General features: G+C 35.9%; 1 protein-coding gene across 1 annotated transcript; it reads right to left on the bottom strand.

Annotated features, from left to right (window-relative positions):
- Positions 1-3,725: 3,725 nt before the first annotated feature.
- On the bottom strand, positions 3,726-15,952 carry LOC130238526 (clarin-3). The gene is made up of 3 exons (XM_056469579.1): positions 15,629-15,952; positions 8,844-9,029; positions 3,726-6,322 (listed from the first exon to the last, which is right to left on the bottom strand). Exons 1-3 carry the CDS (start codon positions 15,861-15,863, stop codon positions 6,051-6,053), a joined length of 693 nt encoding a protein of 230 aa, XP_056325554.1. The 5' UTR covers positions 15,864-15,952; the 3' UTR covers positions 3,726-6,050.
- Between the last annotated feature and the right edge of the window lie 2,831 nt (positions 15,953-18,783).

The raw sequence follows: 18,783 nt of genomic DNA, 5'->3' as shown, positions 1-18,783 counted from the left end.
ATAAGGTTAATTTAATTCAACTTGAAAATGAAAGGCAACCAGGATTTTTTATTACAGTATTTATTAATTGCCATTATATCAATCTAGTTAGATGAAATATCCCAGAACTAAACTTGATCTGCTTTCTTAAAGTGATAGTTCACCCAAAAAAAAAACTTATTCAGTAATTTTGATCTGATTCAACCCAGTTTGAGGATTTTTGTACTGTCAAACACACACACGCACACACACACACACACACACACACGCGAAACCCACCAGATATTTTGGGTTGGAAACATGTAACCATTGATTGATATTTGTTTATTTAACTATGGAAGTCAATGGTTACAGGTTTCCAACAATCTACAAAATATCTTCTTATGTTTTCAACACAACCACAAACTGTCAATGGAGAAAAGAGAAATTAGGTTTTAAAAATGTGTTTTTTAAATTATTTTATTATTATTATTATTAATATTAATATTAATATTAATATTAATATTAATATTAATATTAATATTAATATTAATATTAATATTATTATTATTATTAATAATATTATTATTATTATTATTATTATTATTATTATTATTATTATTATTATTATTATTATTATTATTAATATTATTATTAGTTGAACATTTAAAACATTTTAAGCATTTTCTTAGTTTTGCAATATTAACCAAACATTAAAATGTATCCTTTACATGCTATTTGTGAAGATTAAAAAATAAATAAACAAACATTTCAGGGGAAAAAAACAAAAACAAAACACTTTTAATTTGAATAAATTTTCTGCAATTTTTAAAATCATTTTGGGGTGAAATTATTAAATGAGTGACATGATCTTCTTGTCATTACTGGGAGAAATTCTGTTAATAATTTTCGAGGACCAAAACTATATCGTCAAGTATAAATGAAGACACTTTTTTATCAAATATTTGTGAAATAGTGCCATTATATCTATCTGTTAGATCAGTGTTTCCCAACCCTGTTCCTGGAGGCACACCAACAGTACATATTTTGGATGTCTCCCTTTTCTGACCCATTAACTTCAGGTATTAGAGTCTCTTTTGATGTTATGATAAGTTGATTCAGGTGTGTTTGATTAGGGAGAGGTGGAAAATGTGTACTGTTGGTGTGCCTTCAGGAACAGGGTTGGGAAACACTGTGTTAGATGAAATATCTCAGAACTAAAGTCATCTGCTTTTTAAAGGGAGACCTGAAAATTAAAATTCGGTCATCATTTACTCACACTTCACTTGTTCCAACCCAGTGTGAGCTTTTTTGACCTGCTAAACACACACACACACACACACAAAACAATATTTTGATAAATGTTGAAACCTAAAACCCTGAATGACCCTGGTTTAAGTCTCGGCTGGGTTTGCCGGCTGGGTCAGTTGGCGTTTCTGTTTGGAGTTTGCATGTTCTCCCGTGTTTGTGAGGGTTTCCTCCGGGTGCTTCGTTTTCCCCCACAGTCCAAACACATGCACTATAGGTGAATTGGGTAGGCTAAATTGGCCGAAGTGTATGTGTGTGAATATGAGTGTGTATGGGTATTTCGAGGTGGGTTGCAGCTGGAAGGGCATCCGCTGCACAAAACATATGCTGGATAAGTTGGAGGTTCATTTTGCTGTGGCGACCCCAGATAAATAAATGGACTAAGCCGAAAGAAAATGAATAATTAAATGAAACCTATAACCACTGACTTCTTTGTTTTTCTTACTATGGAAGTTAATGTATACAGGTTTTCAACATTCTTCAAAATATCTTCTTTTCAAAATATCTGATTTCATAGACTCACACTATAAAACAATTTAAGAATCAGTAGGACGTCGACGACAGAGTGAATTATGCCTTTAAAGCATGCTTTGATGTGCATCGTTTAATTGATGGAACAATTGTGTATCCCATTGTTCATCCTTAACATTACGAATGATTTAAATCAGTGAATATTCTACAACTCCATTTTTACAGCAGCACAAAAACAAGTGTTTGTTTATCTGAGTTTAAGTAATCTTTTCTGAGATAATGTCGCCCTCTGCTGGCTGAATCCCAGATCACACCCTGCAGCTCTTACCAAAATAATATACGATCATATTCACAAAAGTCCAAGGGTCAAGGTTGAGTTGATGCAGTGATTGCGGGACATTACGTCATACTGTGACTCACAATGACCTGGCGTTCCTGTAATAGGATATAATCTGTTATATAACAATCCATCAGTGCAATATAGTGAGCCATTTGATTTTATCAGCCCATTTTTCAATGCCCTTTAAAATGCATAACCTCTGAGTGAGCAATGATTAGCTAACAGACATTAAATATTAAAGTCTGAAAAAACTGAACACAAGATTCTCATTACTCAGAGTATTTTAATCAGTGTAATAATTACAGTAATATATACAGTATATTGAACAGCGGAAGTATAATGTACTGACAATTAGATGTTACTAATAGCATCTTATCAATAAACAGATAAATATAAGCATAACAAATTTTAAAATATGCGTCCAATACAATATATAAAACTTGCCTCACGTTCCTTAAGCAGTTTCACATCATACAAAGATATCACATTCTTATTAGAAAAAGACAGTAAAATGATATTTATAAAACATGTTTTGTACAATATTTTGATGTTATCCTTCTTGAAAACGAGTGCAAGAAAATACACGCGCTAGCCCATGAGAATCAAATATCTGGACACTCAAAACGTGTGCGTTAGGTGGATTAGCATTTTTAAAGGCAGTGTGCGAATAATACATTGACGTTTGGGAGGGTGAACTTTTTTGTTAGTAGTTTGGTAATACATGCTTGAGTGAATCAGATTTATGAATGTATTTAAATTACATCTAATTTATTCAGAAAATGTATACGTTTACCGTGTTTTCAGGAATATTTAGTGACTATTTTAGAGGTTACTGTAGGTTAAAATATGCAAATTATGTGTCTAATTTTTCTTTTTTTTAGGCTACATGCAGATATAAACTACTTTTTTACAAGAAACGTGTTTTGTGAATACTTAAGATGTCTTTCTGTGCTCTAGAAATGCCAGTTTCAGGCTGTTGAATGATATTTTTCCTAGCATTGATTGGTCCGTTATGCAATCTCAATGTTATGAACTGTTTTAGAGAAGATCAAATGTATATTTATATTATACATTTTTAATTATTAATATTTAAGATATAGATCAGAGAAAGCCATTTCTTACTATTAAAGGGCTGAACCACCCCCCCCCCCATACATCTTGTTTTGATGTCCTTAAGGGGGTTTAAGAGTTAATTAGGGGGGGTCGATATCCCCCCCCTCCCATACCCCCCTATAATTCGCACCCTGTTTAAAGGGATAGTTCACTCAGAAATGACATTTCTATACTATATCAGAGGCTTACCCTGTTCTGTTGATATCAGCTCGAATACACAGTAAATTACTGAAAAGTGGAAATGTTGACTCCTTAAAGGGTATATTTTCATCTATTTCTCTTTCTACTCGTATTTACTCTTTTAATTGTAAACTTGCTAATAAAACAATTGTTTTATTTTTGACATTTTCAAAGGATACGCTGAAAAAAAATATTCAAAGATGATTCCTTGCATTTACTCAATTTTTTTACGTTAAGTGGTTGTAAACAATTTATTTGGGCTGAATTTAAACAAAGAAATTAAGTTGAACATATTAAATTTAATTTGTTTGTTTAAATTCAACTCAAATAAATTGTTTGCAACAGTTTTGCATGCAACACTTTTTGTTTTTAATGAATTAATTTTATTTTGTTTTATTTTGAGGGGATAGTGGGTGAATAAGAAAACTAAGACAGTCTGTAAGTTTTCTTAATCTGTATAAAATAGACTGAAAAAAAATATTCCTGCATAATTGTTGCAATCAATTGATATGGGTTGAATTTAAACAAACAAATATTTGTTTTGATGTTCAACTTAATTTGTTTGTTTAAATTCAACCCTAATAAATTGTTCACATCCACTTACCTTAAAAAAATGGTAAATCCAAGGAGTCTTCATTTTTTTCCCGTGTACTACTCTTGGTGGTCTTGTGAAATGCCAATAAAAAAGTCTGTCATAACTTGTTTCAAACCTTTATGACTTATTAGAAACAATAAAATAAGTTATTTTGAAGAAAACAAATACTGTGGAAGCCAGTGGTTACTTTTGGTTTTCAAAATATATTAATAATAAAAGAAGCGAATAAAGGTTTGAAAACAAATGAGGGTGAGCCAATACTAAACTCAAATGTTGTTGTTGGTTTTTTTGCTGCTTTTTCAAACTACTTGTTTAAATAAGTGAGTTGAAGTTGAAACAACACAATTCTTAAGTTTTTTTTGGGACAACATAATTTTTTTCAGTTCAGTCTTGTGTTGTCACGAAACTGGAATTCGGTACCAATCGATACTGAAGTTTTAAAAACGTTCATATCCCGCTAACATTTGAGCACTTGAGCTCTTTTCAGCGCTGATTTGCCATTGTGTTCACATGCTCAACAAAAATGACAGTGATTGGTCTTGAAGGTCATCAGTTCACCGGAGAGTTTTAAGGCCACAAAGATCAGCTGTTTTTTGTCAATAAGCTGACATACGAGCGATCCGCTGATGAGTTGACTGATCTTCACAGCTTTAAAATGCTCCAGTGTCCCTGTATTTTACACTCAGTAAACAGCGGTGAGTTCGGTGAACTGATGACCTTTTAAAAACGTTCATATCCCGCCAACATTAGAGCACTTGAGCTCTTAAACAGCGCTTATTTGCCATTGTGTTCACATGCTCAACAGAAATGACTGTGATTGGTCGTGAAGTTCATCAGTTCACCGAACTCACCGCTGTTTACTGAGTGTAAACACAGATACAGGGTCACTGGAGAGTTTTAAGGCCACAAAGATCAGCTGTTTTTTGTCTATAAGCTGACATACGAGTGATCCGCTGATGAATCGACTGATCTTCACAGCTTTAAAATGCTCCAGTGTCCCTGTATTTTACACTCAGTAAACAGCGGTGAGTTCGGTGAAGTGATGACCTTCACAGCCAATCACAGTCATTTCTGTTGAGCACAAGAACACAATGGCAAATCATTGGTCTTTAAGAACGTGCTCAAATGTTATCAGGAAATGGACGTTTTTAAAACTTCAGTGTCAATTGGTACCGAATTCCCATATCGTGACAACTCTAGTTCCGTCCACTTAAATTTGTAAACAAGATACAGTTAACTTAATCGATTTGGGTTGGGACAACTTGAAGGAATTATCTGGAACTTAGCATTTTTACAGTGCAGTTCTTGAGGCTTTTTGGGGGGGGCAGAGCTTAATAGTTTTATGTTCGATCAACTTAAATTTATAAAAACCAATAAGTTAACTCAATCAATTTTGTGTTGGAATGACATGAAGGGATAATATGGAACCCAGCATTTTTTTTTTACAGTGTAAGTAAATTAACTTTTGCCTGAACTATCCCTTTAAGATGCACAGCATGAATACATATTTTATAGTAAAACACTCACTGTAAATTTTAATTTTTGCGTGAACTATCCCTTTAAAATGCACAACAGGTGCACCTATTTTATTAAAAGACCCTCTTTTGTAGTGCAATGCCATGTCCAAATACTTCAAATGGGCTTCATGGTATATGTATAATCCAGTGTTTCCCAACCCAGTTCCTAAAGGCACACCAACAGTACATATTTTGGATGTTTTCCTTATCTGACCCGTTCATTTCAGGTTTTGGAGTCTTTTCTAGGCGGTTCATGTGGCGACCCCTGATAAATAAGGAACTAAGTTAAAAGAAAATGAATGAATGAATGAGTCTCTTCTGTTCTGATGTGTTAATTCAGGTGTGTTTGAACAGGGAGAGGTTGAAAATGTATACTGTTGGTGTGCCTTTAGGAACAGGGTTGGGAAACACTGGTAATAGTCTATTTAACAAATACAATTTTTTGGTTATAAACAAAGTTCAGTTTTGCAATTTCATATTAATGTTACAGTTTGAGAATAATGGACTCATTTCAGCTCCAGTCTGAAAATCAACATCCGGGTTAACTAATCTGTGGTGTTTTCTGACTTTAGAAGAGCATGATGTCTATGGGTGCATCCTCTGTTGGTTTCTCCTGCTCTTTGCGGCGTGTGTACATGGCGTTGACGTACAGATAGACCACAAGGATGGCCAGCAGGTTTACACAGATGTACGGGATCAGAAGATAGAAACCCAACTGCAAGGTAATTTCGTTTTTCTGTAGCTGTACGTTGGCCTCGTCGGCTTTTACCAGAGTCTCAAACATCTCGCCCAGAAATGCGTTTGACACGTAGAAAATCAGCGACAGGGTGGATGCACATACTGGAGAACATAGAGAGGTAAACAAAGATCAATAAAACAGGTTCATTGTGATTTAAACCTGCAATTTGAAATAAACTTGAAGTAAACTTTTAAAAGAGCAACAATATACTGTAAAAAATACTACTGTTAATTAACAGTTGAGCAATTCCTGTGTAATGCATGTGACATTTGCAGTAAAAACGTAAAAGATAAATTCACAGAGAAAGTACACTTTCGTTTTTGTAATGCCTACTTTATTAGGTATACCTGTCTAACTGCTCGTTAATGCAAATTTCTAATCAGCCAATCTTATGGCAGCAACATGGCATTAAGACATATAGACATTGTCAAGATCAGAATGAGGAAGGAAAGTGATTTAAGTGACTGAACGGGAGCATGGTTGTTGGTGCCAGAAGGTCTGGTCTGAGTATTTTAGAAACTGCTGATCTACTGGGATTTCCACACACAACCATCTCTAGGGTTTACAGAGAATAGTCTGAAAAAGATGAAATATCCAGTGAGCGGCAGTTCTGTGGGCGCAAATGCCTTGTTGATTCAGGAGGTCAGAGGAGAATGACCAGAATGATTCCAGCTGATAGAAGGGCAACAGTAACTCATTTAACCACTCGTTACAGCAGAGGTCTGCAGAAGAGCTTCTCTTAACACACAACACGTCCAACCTTGAGGCAGATGGGCTACAGCAGCAGAAGACCACACCGGGTGCCACTCCTGTCAGCTAAGAACAGGAAACTGAGGCTGCAATTCACACAGGCTCAAGAAAATTGCACAATAGAAGAAATAGGTTGCCTGGTCTGATGAGTCTTGATTTCTGCTGCAACATTCGAATGGTCGGGTCAGAATTTGGCGTCAAAAGCATGAAAGCATGGATCCATCCTGCATTGTATCAACGGTTCAGTCTGGAGGTGGTGGTGTGATGGTGTGGCGAATATTTTCTTGGCACACTTTAGACCCATTAGTACCAATTGAGCATCGTGTCAACACCACAGCCTACCTGAGTATTGTTAATGAACATGTCCATCCCTTCATGACCACATTGTACCCATCTTCTGATGGTTACTTCCAGCAGGATAACGTCCCATGTCATAAAGCGTGAATCATCTCAGACTGTTTTTTTGAACATGGCCTCCACAGTCACCAGAGCTCAATCCAATAGAGCACCTTTGGGATGTAGTGGAACGGGAGATTCGCATCATGGATGTGCAGATGACAAATCTGCAACAACTGCGTGATGCTATCATGTCAATATGGAGCAAAATATCTGAGGAATATTTCTAGTACCTTGTTGAATCTATGCCACGAAGGATTAAGGCAGTTCTGAAGGCAAAAGAGGGTCCAACCCGGTACTAGTAGGGTGTACCTAATAAAGTGGCCGGTGAGTGTATATGTTAACATCTGTTATATTTGCTAAAACACCTAACCACAGAGTTATGGATACAAAACACTTTGTACAAATTCTGTGAATGTAACTGCACAACCCAAAAGAAATAATTCTAATCAAATGATAAGAGTCGGCTCTCTATAGAACAATAATGATTGATTTTTTACATTTTATTTTACATTTTGGCATTCATGAGGAAAAAGCTTGGTTGTGGATGTGACGTCTCTCTGTTATGGATATGACAGATGTGAAATTGCCACTTGTATGACTTTGGTAAATCAAATATAATTGTTTAAAAACACTGACAGAGATTTTTTGACTATTTTACAGTACTGTAGAATACAAGCCTACACAAAAAAAAACATATAAAGTATTTCGCTATTATTTTTTCCATGTGGAGGTTGACATTTGCATGTTTTGCAACTTTTAATGTTGAGAATTCTTTGAGCAAATCGACTTTTATTAACATTTTAGTAGTTTGAAACAAAATATTGTAGGCTTATTTAAGAAAAACTGTTTATTTACCAGGTTTTTGCGACGTGAAACACCAGTACAGACTATATATCACTTCAATCTATTAAAAATGACAAGAAAAGTCACTTTTACAAACTTTTCAACATCAAAAGTTGTTGGAGCAATGTTTAAGATCCCATAAAGCAATTCAAAAGCATAAAAAAATACAGAAAACAGGTAATTTACAGATATTGTGTAATCAGGATGTGTAAGTATATACTGTAAATTTGAACATATTCACTGATGGTCAATGGTGATTTCAAGTTCCCGGATAAGCCTGCATTATTTATCGGTTGTTAACTGGGAATAACATACCACTACCAAAATTGTGTAATTATAACGATTAGCTGTGTAATAATAAGTTAAAGATGTTGTGCAGAAATGTATTAAGCACAGCACACACAAGTAAGATTCTGTTGATCAACATTTGGAAAATCGCTTACCCTTGTTGCAAATTCCAATTAACATGACTGTATTTTGCTCTCAAAAATGAGGTAAGCATTCAATGATTATTAATATCTCTGATTCTGCACTTGTTCTGGACGTCTAATCAAATGCAGGTAAAACAGTAGGCTAATGGAGATTGAAATATCCTTGATTGTGACAATAGCGTAGTGTGTGTTTTCTCACCACTGAGCCCACTGCATGCGTAAAGCCCAACTGGTCCCATGTAGGTCTGATATGGGTTACTGAAGCTGTTGTACAGTGTGACCAGAATACTGCCCGCAGACCCCAGAAGAGCCATAGCCAACAGAATCACCACCAGACCGTGCAGAATAACCGGAGCTCCTGATAATTTGGCCAGACGATCAAACACTAAGAGACCGAAAAGAGAAAAAGACTATTAGAATATGCATTGGATTAATATATTTGGGGGTCAATAATTGTCACAGTCATTTTGGATCTTTGTTTACTTTCCTCCTCTCTCTATATGTCAAAATTTACATTAATATTCTAAAATGGGAGATATTCAGCATAGGCTCATTCTGAAAACATACGCCATATGCATTTCTGGAGAGAACTAGAATTATACAGCCAGAGGTACGTATGGCTGCATTTCATCTTTAAAACGAACGCTATGGGGCGGTATGATGCTAGCAGCTTACCTATGTATGGATGACTTTCCTGCTGTTACCAGTTTGTCGGCGGACTTAAGACACAGAGAAGAGTTGACCGCAACGACGGGGTTGGAGTCAGGTGAAAAACAGTTCGAGAAAGCAGGCAAGAAAAACAAAAGATGAAATATCCAAAAAATAAAATAACAGGGTGAAAACTGTGGTAAAATCTGAAAAAGTGGAAAAAAATCAGGTGGCCGCATGGGCTTTTCTTTATCTGGATTAGGGGTGGGCGATATGACCTAAAATTAATGTCACTGTATTTTTTATCTTTTGAACGGTGACGGTATAATATCATGGTATTACTTTAAATAGCAAAATAGTATACATCTCAAGGAAGAACGGACAAAAAAAAAATCTCTTCACTTCTATCACTCCTTAAAAGTTTTGGTTTCGGTTTGGGTCATTGTAAATGCTCAGTCTCGTTATGAGCTGATCTTCATTTTTCTCTGTTTGTGGAATAAAGCGGCACCAATTTATGAGCAGACAGAGCAGGATTCTCGTGATGACCACCGGCGCAAAACCGCTCTTTGTTATGAGCCGTAGTTTCAGTATAAACTTAGCAAAGGTGAGTTTCTTTGGCGATGATGTGTACAGTATTAGATTTTATATTTAGCGGACATTTGCGCTGAACACGCGGTGAATGTAATGCAACAAGATTCGGACACCTTCTCCGAAAACACTCGATTGATCTCAGCTGGCGGATCAACATTTACCTCATGTCATGATCGCTGCCCTCTGCGTCGTTATTATTATTATAACTTTAGGTGAGGTTTGCAAACCTGTGTACTTTTCACTCTTCAGCCATTTGCATTTCCTGCGGTAAGAAACGCTCCCTGTCATCTGTCAGCGGGAAGCATTGAGTGATTGACAGCTAATATAAACCAATACAGCGGCAGGGTAGAGCAATTTCAGCAAGTTTTAGAGAAAATCAAATCAAGTCGCACTATAACTATTATATTCAGTCGCACAAATGCTCTCAAATATATTATGAGGGCGCATAGATTGAATTTCAGGCGCTCATGCGACCAAAATGGTTGCAATTTCGAGCCCTGTAGTATGAGGACAGGTATTCAGACCACAACTGAACGTTTGAAGAAAATTTAATGCCTTATTATTTAGAATTAGCTATTATTGATGTAAATGCAGCTGTTCAAGGCGCATAATTGATTTATTATGGTATTGACGGTATTAGAAAATCCATGTCGTGGCGCAATGTCACACCGGTGATGACTATGACACCGGTGTACCGCCCACCCCTAATCTGGATTGCTTTAGAAAACACTGTCGGTTGGGTTAAGGGTAGGGGGAGGGTGGGTCAGTCGATCGGTCGGTCAGTCAGTCAGTCAGTCAGTCAGTCAGTCAGTCAGTCAGTCAGTCAGTCAGTCAGTCAGTCAGTCGACAGCAGCCTCTGGTGGGTTTACGTGAGAACAGCAGGCTCGAATGGCACTCGAGAGAAAAATTTGAGATCTCAAAAAGCATACATAATGGCCTCTGGCTGATTTGCAAAAACAAAAACTGCAAAAAACGTAGCTCCTAAGACGTATTTGGTGCTCTCCAGAAAAGTATATAGGGGTACACAATCAGGATGAGCCTGGGTTGGAGAAATTTGTAAATTTTTGGAAAATTCTAATAAGTAAAGTGTGTGTGTGTGGGGGGGGGGGGGGGGGGGGGTCGTTAGTCGTTAGCCAACTAAGGTCACAATTTGTATCGTTACAAACATAGTTTGTTGATTTGGCATTTCGTTTCATTGAACATTCGCAAACTGCGTCGCAAACTTCTATGCTTGCAACTACACCTCTGGAGCTGTAGTTAGAAACATAGTTCCTGGCTGTGTTCTATTCCCAGTTATCCCCCTATATGCCCTATTCATTTTGAACACTCATTCTTTTTTTATTTAAACTTGGAATGATTTAAAAAAAAAAAAAAAAAACATTAAATTCACTCTTAGGTGTGTAGTTTGCTTTCAAAAAATTTTTGCAGTTCAGTTTTAGCGATCATGTTTACAATTGCGTTCCCTTTACAGTGCACTTTGAAAACGTTGATGTCATTTTGAACACAGCCATGGCTCGTGGCGAAAGCTATAGGTGACCTATTATTTAAAAGCGGAATTTATGTTACGTCTTCAAAGCTTGTGAAAACAAAAATACATAGCATCCGCTAATGCTTTTAATTTATAGTAGGTTATTTATTAAGTATTTGTACTGTATATGACATGGGCCTGTTGGTTAGAACATTTCTGCAGTGGTTTACATGTGTCAAATTGTAAAAATAGACTTTCCAAAGAATAAAAAATAAACAATAATAATAATAATAATAATAATAATAATAATAATAATAACAATAATAATAATCGTCATCATCATCATCATCATCATCATCATTATTTTAATATCATTATTATTATTAAAGTAGGATTTTTTTCATTTCCTAATTACTAATAAAAATTACATTTCATTTCTTAATAAATAGCCTCATTATTTATTTCTTTATTTATATGATTTACGCATATATGATATTAAAATAAGTGTTAGCTTTAGTAAGTGATTTTATGTTCATTTAGAATAGAATATGGATATTCTCAATAATATTTGTAAAAGAAACACAGGATTATATGGAAAGCGAGTGCCTGTTTTTACCAAACTAATATTAGATTTTTTTTAATGCGTGTGCGTGTACACAATATCATTTGCACAAAGAAATGATGGGGTTCTTCTCTAAAGAAGTTGTTACCACCCCGTTTAGAGCGTCATTATGGGCGTTTTACGTTATAACTAACGTGGTTCAAACGATGGATCTGCGACAGAGAAACTACGGGTCTTGGGAAACACTCGTCACTACATTCTTTACCCAAATGATGCATCGTACTATGATAGTTCAGCCGTGAGTTACGTCGTTGTTTGGGAAACGCACCCCAGTCTTAAAAATAAAGATTCTTAGCTTGTTTTATTTATTTTACACATCAGCTCAATGTCTCACAATTACAGTATGTAGGGTGGATGAAAAGAAATGCTTACATGTGTATTAAAATGAATCTGTAAACTGTTGATGCGAAAGAAAGAAATATATTGGGGGGAAATTTTTAATTGAAGATTCTTCATTGCCTTGTGTGGTTTTAAGAATAGTTTACATCCTCTCAAACTTTTCATTACACAAAAATGGACAACATTAGTTTAAGTACCAATTCTCGCTATTAACCACTTGCTTATTACCTGCTTATTATTAAGATATTAGCTGTTTATTAGTACTTAGTAAACTTAAGTACTAAGTAACTCTTATTCTACATCCTTAATTCTACCCAATAGCTAAACTCAGTTACTACCTTACTAACTATTAATAAGAAGCAAATAGGTCGTTTATTGAGCTAAACTCAGTTAATGGTTTGTTAATAATGAGAATTGTGCATTAAAATAAAGTGTGCTTAAATATTATATTTAAAGTTCTTCACACGTTCTTCTGTGTTATTTGAATAAGCCAACAACAGTTCTGCTGTTCAAGTATTTAAGAGTGAACATAAACCTGGCATATGTTTTATATGAAATGGTGGTTCAAATTCCAGGTAATTCCAAAGGTCATCCTAGTTTGTCATTTTAATTGTGCTTTAGTTTTCATTTGCTACCGTTTTTGGTGTTAATATCACAATGTCAAATGCTGTTTGGATACTTAAATTACATGAATGTATTTAGATATATAACATATCAATCCCAATGGCATCTGCACTCAGATATTAAAGTATATTATAACTTTTCATCATTAATTTTTAAGCTTTGATACATATAAGGTCAATTCTCAAGTTTAAAACCTGGTGAATCACACAGCACATTACTGTTGGTCTCTGTTTTAAACAATTTCTTCTGTTTTATCATTTTCGACCCAACACAATTATATTTTGCATAGTTTTGCTTAAATGATTTGGATGATATCTTTCAGTAAATATATGATTGGTGTTAGGCGACGCAGTGGCGCAGTAGGTAGTGCTGTTGCCTCACAGCAAGAAGGTCGCTGGTTCGAGCCTCGGCTGGGTCAGTTGGCGTTTCTGTGTGGAGTTTGCATGTTCTCCCTGCGTTCGCGTGGGTTTCCTCCGGGTGCTCCGGTTTCCTCCAAAGACATGCAGTGCAAGTGAATTGGGTAGGCTAAATTGTCCGTAGTGTATGTGTGTGTGAATGAGTGTGTATGTGTTTCCCAGAGATGGGTTGCGGCTGGAAGGGCATCTGCTGTGTAAAACATATGCTGGATAAGTTGGCGGTTCATTCTGCTGTGGCGACCCCTGATTAATAAAAGGGACTAAGCCGAAAAGAGAATGAATGAATGATTGGTATTATAAAGGACAATAATATATTTACTACCGGTTTCACAAATGCTAAGTTGTTGTAACCCAATGTTGGGTCAAATATGGACAAACTCAACTATTAGGTTTAAAAGTGTCTTTTAAGTTTTTAAGAATGATCCCAATGTTGGGTTTGTCAGTATTTGACCAAACGATGGGCTATGCAGGATATTTTAGAGTGTTGATACATTCATACAGTATTTCAGTCAAATGAAAAAATGGTAGGTATGAATGTTTTTTGGGTGGCTCAGTGGGTAGCACTGTCGCTTCACAGCAAGAAGGTCTCTGGTTTGAGCCACGCTTGGGCCAGTTAACATTTCTGTGTAGAATTTACATGTTTTCCCAGTGATGCCGTGGGTTTCCTCCGGGTGCTCCGTTTTTCCCCACTGTCCAAACACATGCGCTGTAGTTGAATTGGGTAAGCTAAATTGTCCGTAGTGTTTGAGTGTATGTCCTGGGCCTCCAGGATGGGGGTTGAGCATTGGGCTAACGACCCACCTTAAAAAAAAATTACATGTTACAAAACACCAACATGGTGTGGCTAAATATCAACTTCGATATAAACGGCCCAGGGAGTATGTAAATAAGTATAAATGGTTTTCACTGTTACATTGTGTCACAAGAACATATATCAGATATCAAGTGGCATCAGTTTAAATAAACATAAAACTGTGAAGTAAAACCACTGAAATATTAAAATCTGAAAGAAAAAACTAACATTTTTACTGGGTTTATGTTGTAAGATATGGACAAACCCAAGCCAAAAATAAACATTTGCTCACCATTAACTTCTACCCAAGTAATTCCAAGCCATTATGTCTTTCTTTAACAGTTTGGACACAGGGGAAGATATTTTGAAGTATGCTGAAAACTGTTAACAAACACTATGGAAGTCTTTTGTATTTCAGCTTCCTTCGAAATATCTTCTTTTGTGCTTAACAGAAGAAATAAAGTCAGAGAAGTTTGAAACAAATAAAGGATGAGTAAATGATGACAGAATATTAAGTTTTAGGTGAACTAACCCTTTAAACCCATGCAAACTGTTGAGTTTGTCCATATTTTACACACATTTGATCCAAACAACCCAGCATAAGACTATGGAATGTAAAAAATGCATAACCTACACTGTAAAAAAATCTGTTGATTAACAGTTTACATTGCTTTTCCCAAGTGCTTTCTGTTTGTTTTCTGTTGTGAATTGCATTATGGGATGATCTCTGCTCTGTCGACGTTTAATGTAGAAATTTCAACTCGTGTTGTACATTTTACTAGTTTGAAATAATTTAATGCATTATTAATAATATATAGATAAATATAAAGTGGCAAAATGGCTCAGTGGTTAGCACTGTCAGCTCACAGCAAGATGATCAGTGGTTCGAGTTCCAGCTGGGCCAGTTGGCAATTCTGTGTGGAGTTTGCATGTTCTCCCCATGTTGGCTTGGGTTTCTTCAGGGTGCTCCGGTGTTCAGTTCAAAAACATGCGCTATAGGGAAATTGAATAAACCAAACTGACTGGAGTGCACGAGTGTATGTGTAAATGGCTGTTTCCCAGTACTGGGTTGTGGCATGAAGGGCATTCACTGTGTATAACATATGCTGGAATAGATGGCGGTTCATTCCGCTGTGACGACCTTTGAAATAGAGACTAAGTCAAAGGGAAATGAATGAATAAATATAGAGAAATAAGTAATGTACTAGCAGTTTATCACAAGGTTTTAAAGTGTAATATACAACACCAAGCCAGACGATATATCACTTTAAACTATTAAAAATGTTAATAAAAGTCTATTTTTCCAGCTTTTCAAGGTTAAAAATTGTCGGAAGAAAAATCAACATCCCATAATGCAATTCAAAAGCATAAATAAAAGGGAAAAAATTAAAACATGATTCACAAAACAGAAATATGCTAACTTACAGATGTTTTTACAGTGTAGCATGCAGGAAATGAATCAAAGTCTTTTTGTGAAGCTCACCCTGAACATTTTGTCCAAGTTTGTCAATCCTGGGACACTTTAATTTAGACTCCGTGCCATTGAAAAGGCCGATTTCGAGATGGGAGGATCCATTGAAATCTTTACTGTCGAGCGGTGCACATTCCATACGGGCCGAGGCCCAGTTCGTCGACATCCCATAACCCAACACGGCCACTCCAGCACCACAGAGAAAAGCACTTGACAAGAAATGCAGCAGTTTCTTACTAGACGGCATTTTGTTAATAATGTCCTTTTTTTCTCCTAGTTTTGTCGCTCCTTGATGTGTTGTGGCTGGAAACTGGAAGAACTTGGGAATAGGCGAGGTGTTGGTTGGCGCTGGAAGAGTAATAAATGCTGTTGTATCTGTTGTACTTTGTCACTGACCTGAGAACAGCATTGAGTGTTTCCCTGTTATGGCCTAGGATTGGAGGTAAGGTGTGTACATCTGATCACAGATGAGCTTATGATGGAACTCCATCACCAGGAGGGCAATAAAGCCATAAAGTAATCGTCTGTACAGCTGCTCGTGTTGTCATGGCGTTTATATTGGACTTCATAATATCATAAAGAGTGTGACGTGGGGTTTATTCACTCACACTGGGGTAGAGAAATCCTGCTTTCTGACAGTCCTGCTATTTTACAATCACGCTTTTATCACAGTGCACGTGAACGAGGCGGCCTTGGGTTTAACGTTTATGATTCATAATTAATACGACACACTCAAAACATGACTTTTTTTGCTGCTTGTTCAAACTACTAATTTAAAATGAGCTGAATTAACATAATTCTTGAGGGTTTTTTGGGAAAACTTAATTGTTTTTTGTTCAATCCACTTACATTTGTTAAAGCAATTAATCGATTTGTATTGGGACAACATGTAGGAATTGTGTGAGACCCAGCATTTTTACAGTGCAGTAGCGGTCAGGGGCGGAATTAACCAATAATCGAGGTAAGCAGCCGCTTAGGGCCCCTAGGGGGGACCCCGGCCAATGCTAAGAAGTCTATATAAATCATATAGCTCTTTTATAAATGTATCTTGTGTTGTAAAATTGGGGCGGCATGGTTAGCACTGTCACCTCACAACAAGAAGGTCGCTGGTTCGAGTTCCGGCTGGGTCAGTTGGCATTTCTGTGTGGAGTTTGCATGTTCTCCCCATGTTCACGTGGGTTTTCTCCAGGTGCTCTGGTTTCCTCCACAGTTCAAAGACTGAATTGGTCATAGTGTGTGTGTGTGTGTGTGTGTGTGTGTGTGTGTGTGGGTGTTTCCCAGTACTGGGTTGTGGCTGGAAGGAAAAGATATGCTGGATAAATTGGTGGTTCATTCCGCTGTGGCGACTTCTGAAGGCCCAATCCCAATTCTACCCCTTAGCCCTTCCCCTTACCTTCCCCTTGTCCCAATTCTCTTTAGCTTGAAGGTGTAGGGCTAAGGGGAAGGGGTGAAATGCCCTTCGAACGAAGATTTTTCAGGACCACACTCGAAACCAAGGGGTAAGAAAATTTCCCAGAATCCTCCAGCCACAACAGCAGTATTGCTGAACCCGGAAGTAAGAAGATCCACAAATTAGTATTTTTTGTCACACAAATTTTTACGACAAACACTTTTTATAGTATTAGCTATAGTAAATTGATACACTATACTAAATACTGTAGTATACTTTCACTTTACTACAGTAAACTGTGGTATTTTATGTGTAATACCCTAGAAAACAGTATTACAGCCTATTGGGTAATTTGCTATTAATAATTTTAAATGATTAATATTGCTATAGTTGTATCACCACAGCATAATTGCCACAAATGAATCATTTAAGAACTGTACTAGTTAATGGTTTAAAAGGACTGTAGTATGCGATATAGTGCTATTTTTATGTCATTTAGCTTTGTAGTTAATGTGTTATTAAATCAAATGTTGCATTTAGATCAGTCTATACACATTTTATGAATATCGAAATGATTTACATGATCATCAAGAACTCATCATGGCTAAGAATCCTGTTAATATTGTATACAAGTGCATTTCCTTGCTGCTATATTTAGATTCTGATGCTAAAACTGTCCAAAGTCCATTATCATATCTCCACGGATATTAAAACACGCCCAAACATAAAACACACACACAGAGATTGAGTTGATTATTAGCTGCATTATACCACAATGATGTAAAAAACTGTCAAATCTAACAAAATAATTTTAAATATTTATTTTAATATAGTTAATATATAATAAGTAGTATAAATATAATAAGTTTAACCATCAGGTAGCACCACTTATGTGTGATTTTAATCTGATAGCTTTATAGTGAAGTTATAATGATGGATAGTTTTAATGTATTGCTCAAAAAAATAAAGGGAACACTTAACACAATGCAACTCCAAGTGTTCCCTTTATTTTTTAAACAGTATACATTGCATTAATACAATACATTAAAACTAATCCTTAGGTTAACTATTAGTCTGAATTATGTCTTTAGTCGTTTTAATTAGCGTTTCATAAATATTTCTATTATAAATCTTTCAGAATGACCCTGTCCTTTGTTCAGATTGTTGTTGATAATGATTAAATTGTGTTTGCTTGTCCTTCATGTGCTGAACAGATGCTGTAAAACTAATAGAAACAGCAGTGTAGAAGGGGAGCATGAAAGAGCGAGTGTGTAATTGGGCGGGGTTTATCAGTCGTCTATGATGGATTTAAATATAATTACACAATTTTTACAGTTTAAGTTGTAGTTCTAAATTAGTAATAAAGGATTTTCAGAGTCATTATTAAACTGTCTTTGTCAAAGCTCTGATGATCACGTGGTGCGTGTTGTTTTTATTAGCGCTGATCATGATGGACCAATCACGGCCTTTTGATTAACAACAGACAGTCGGAACGAAAAGAACACGACAACAAACAAATGAGCAAATAAATATTTAAACAAGATGCTAACTAGAACTAGAATGCATTATTTAATTTTTAGTCCACACCATGTCCACACTAAACAAACTAAGAGATTAACAGGTGTGAACAGAAACATACCAGATAATCAGATCTCGAAAATGAATTTAAAACTTAAACTAGAGTAAAAAAATGTATCACAAATGTGCAAAAAGATCTAAACTACAATCAAAGTTAGAATGGGAACGAAAATAATAACTAATGTAGCCTACATTAGTG

This window comes from Danio aesculapii, chromosome 12 (genome assembly GCF_903798145.1).
Source record: "Danio aesculapii chromosome 12, fDanAes4.1, whole genome shotgun sequence".
NCBI classification, from domain to species: Eukaryota; Metazoa; Chordata; class Actinopteri; order Cypriniformes; family Danionidae; genus Danio; species Danio aesculapii.
Note: the sequence above shows the minus strand (reverse complement) of the source record. Positions and strands in the feature narration are given on the sequence as shown.